The sequence below is a fragment of the Gossypium hirsutum genome, chromosome D03, assembly GCF_007990345.1.
Source record: "Gossypium hirsutum isolate 1008001.06 chromosome D03, Gossypium_hirsutum_v2.1, whole genome shotgun sequence".
Taxonomy (NCBI): Eukaryota; Viridiplantae; Streptophyta; class Magnoliopsida; order Malvales; family Malvaceae; genus Gossypium; species Gossypium hirsutum.
Window position 1 is genome coordinate 45,285,577 of NC_053439.1, and position 3,392 is coordinate 45,288,968.

General features: G+C 28.9%; 1 protein-coding gene across 1 annotated transcript; it reads right to left on the bottom strand.

Moving 5' to 3' along the window:
• Positions 1–1,636: 1,636 nt before the first annotated feature.
• Positions 1,637–2,392, bottom strand: LOC107949950 (protein PHLOEM PROTEIN 2-LIKE A9). Its single transcript, XM_041090244.1, has 2 exons — positions 2,235–2,392; positions 1,637–2,162 (listed from the first exon to the last, which is right to left on the bottom strand). The coding sequence occupies exons 1-2, from the start codon at positions 2,339–2,341 to the stop codon at positions 1,664–1,666; spliced, it is 606 nt and encodes a 201-aa protein (XP_040946178.1). The 5' UTR covers positions 2,342–2,392; the 3' UTR covers positions 1,637–1,663.
• Between the last annotated feature and the right edge of the window lie 1,000 nt (positions 2,393–3,392).

Genomic DNA, 3,392 nt, shown 5'->3' on the forward strand with positions numbered 1-3,392 from the left:
CCTCAAGGATGCATTTAATTGAGCCCTCAATGACAAAAAAGAAAATTAACAAAGCCGTCCTAATAATAAAAACTATCATTGATCGATTGGACTATTAAGAAATATTTACACAATTAATAAACAAAATTAATGAGGAACAAGATATAGCAAGCCACATGGACAAATATCCTGATGTAGCATGCCACGTACCATATATTAGAAAAACTAAAATCCTAAAAACTATATAAGAATATTAAAAATGTATGTCTAGAATAAATCTAAACAAATGAATGTCCAAAATTATTTGAATTTTGATACCTATTTGTCCATTTCATTCTATATGTGGTTCAGAAAATTATAAAAAAAAATATAAAAACTATTACAAAGTTGTAAAATATTATAAAAAATATAAAAGTCATATTATTTGATCAGTTTTGTAATTCAAGCTAGTATTCATCAAAATCTCATAAATTAACAAGAAAAATTATATTAAGATATTTTCGTATTCGTTTTTCATATGAATTATGGGTACAATGAGTATATACAGATTTGAGTTTTCCTTAACTAAAAGTTTGACAAGTTCAATAGGTAAGCTCTTTAGGTTGAATTTGATTTTTATATCATTATATTAATACATTAAATTATTATATATTTTATACAATAATTAAATTTAAATAATTATTAACTTTGAATATTTATTATACATACATAATAATTGCATTAAAAATTATTTTATATTCATAATTAATGTTTTTGAAATTTATTTTAATTTAACATAAATATGCATTGTTATTTATAATTTTTTAATATAATTATATAATATTTAAAATATATTTTCATAATTCAGATTTTTCAAGTTTTAGATTAGATCTATCTTGAACTTGAGTTTGGATTGGTCTTAGGTCGTTCTTGGGCTGTTCTCAAGCTCGGATTATATCGAATTAACTCTTTTTAAAAAGATAATAAGAGCTAAATTGACAAAAGATATAAATGTTGAAAGTTAAATTTGATATTATGTCAACCATATATTACAAATTTGAAAGTTCCAAAGTATAATTTTTAAAATTTTAATCGATAAGAAATGTAAATAATAGAAAATCAAAACACACAATGAAAACCAAATCTAGGTTTAATGTCCAAAACATGAGGAAATCTTGTCATTAATATTCCATTTAAGATCAAATCCATTTAATTATTGAGGCTACTTGGAGGTTAACTCAAATTAAAGCTTTACACACATTTCGATTGATGATGGTAATTGGATGCGGAGAATAGGAAGAAGTATTGGTAGATGTAGTGTATTATAAGCTGAGTTTTAGGCAATCTATGATGGTCACCGTTTAGCTTGGGAAGCTAAATGGGTTAATGTTATTATTGAGACAGATAGAGCGCAAGCTATTAAAGGTGTTCATGAAAAACTTAGAGGACACTTTAATAGAGATTTGATTGTGCGAATCTAGAAATTTTACCAATGCGAATGCAGAATTCTCTTTAAACAAGTATCAAGAGAGGTGAACTCGACTAATGATATTTTAGCTGGTTTGATGAAAGATACTCCTATTGACTTGAAAATATTTAATGCTACTCTTTCACATGTTGATGATTAATTATAGACAGACAGACGAGTTATGTTACCTAACATAAATACTATTGTTAGCTTGTAATTGAAGTTTTTATTTCTTGTTTAAAAAAAAGGAATTATGTACTTAAGATAATTTTTACCGACCCCTTTATTTAATAGAAATAAAAAAGCACCAACCTCTTCATTATATATATATATAAACATTATGAAATCAAAGCCTGGATTTGGTTCACTTCTTGATTTGGCTTTATAAACTTTCAAGCCTTGCTTCCATCTGCCACTCCACACTTCATACAAACCAAAATAAAGCCTTTTGTCTGGTTGATCATTAGCAATTTCCACACCAAATGGGTCTGCCTCACTTGGAAAATCAGTGGGGTCCCTAGTCAGCTTCTCCACCTCCAGCTTTTTCCACTTGTACTTGCCTTTCTTCCCCACCTTAGCCATCAGGAATACAGGCGCCCCAGTCCAACCAGATGCACCCTTTTCGAGGCTCAGTTGGTAGGTGATTTGACATGTGGATGCACTAAGTTTGCGGGTTACACCGGTTACTTCCAGCCACGACACCTGAACCAGCTCTGCACATTCCTTCTCATTTTTGCTATAATAATGAAAAAGGAAAATCTTATCAGTTAAATATCCATCCAAAAAAACCAATAAATAAAAGTGGCACCTTGACGTAGATGAGCCAATAGGCTTAGCCATGCGCCAACAACGTTTGTCATTTCCCCATACAATGTTAAATGCTCTGGGTTTAAATATATATATACTCTGAATCATTTTCCTGGTAACCAAACAACAAGCTAATATTTTTCAAAAGTCATCGTGTGCTATTACCTTTACTTCCATATAATCATAATTTGCTTTTTGATGAGGCTCTCTAGCAATTGTGAAGATGAAGGGGTTGTTATGATTTTGAAATGAAATGTGAGCCCTAATTTTATATAATGAGAAAAGTGGAAGGAATTTTTTTTGCTTAATTCATGAATAGGACCACTCAAAGCAACCCACACAAGCTGGAAACCTAAAAGAATCAATCCTTTTTTATTTGACGAAAAACGAAAAGAATCACAACTTCTTTTTTGTTGTTTCATTTTTAATAAGAGGATGCACTTGAATTCACACTGATAATAATATCGATGTCAACTGAATTAAGTTGGAATTTGGATGTGATGCAGTACATTTAATTTATTTTTTATCTCACACTATAATATCTAATTTTATCGTCACCACTAGTTTTACACAAATCGCACATGTAGACGCACTAAAGTAACTACTATTACTTATAATCCTTTCCATGGTTAACCAGAATATTGACCAATTTACTATTCTTTTTTTTCCTTTTTAACTTTTTTAATTACTTATCATTAACATCTTCACATACACAATTTCGAGCCACAAATTTTTTTAAAAGAAACTTTAAAATTACATTTAAATAAAAAATTTAATTAAAATTAATAATTATAAACACTAAAATTAATAATTAATTCAATTCAAAATAAATAACCAGAATAAATCGAAATGAAAAATCACCTACTGAAATTTCAAAACATTATCCTTATCAATGAAATTAATGCCTTAATATATATTTTTAAAAATTTTGAACAAAAGTAGACTTAATCATGGGTCGGGTCACCTACTCAGGTCCAAAGATCCACTCGAAAAGTGAGAGAGTTTTAGCAAAAATATAGTCTTGAAAAATGAGTTTAGACAAAAAAAATAAGGTTTATTTAGTAAACGGGTTTGGCCTCAAGTAAAACTTTTTTGGCCTAGGCTCGGCTCGGCCCACCTTGACTTGAATCTCATGCCTAGAATTTTTTTATATTTTCAA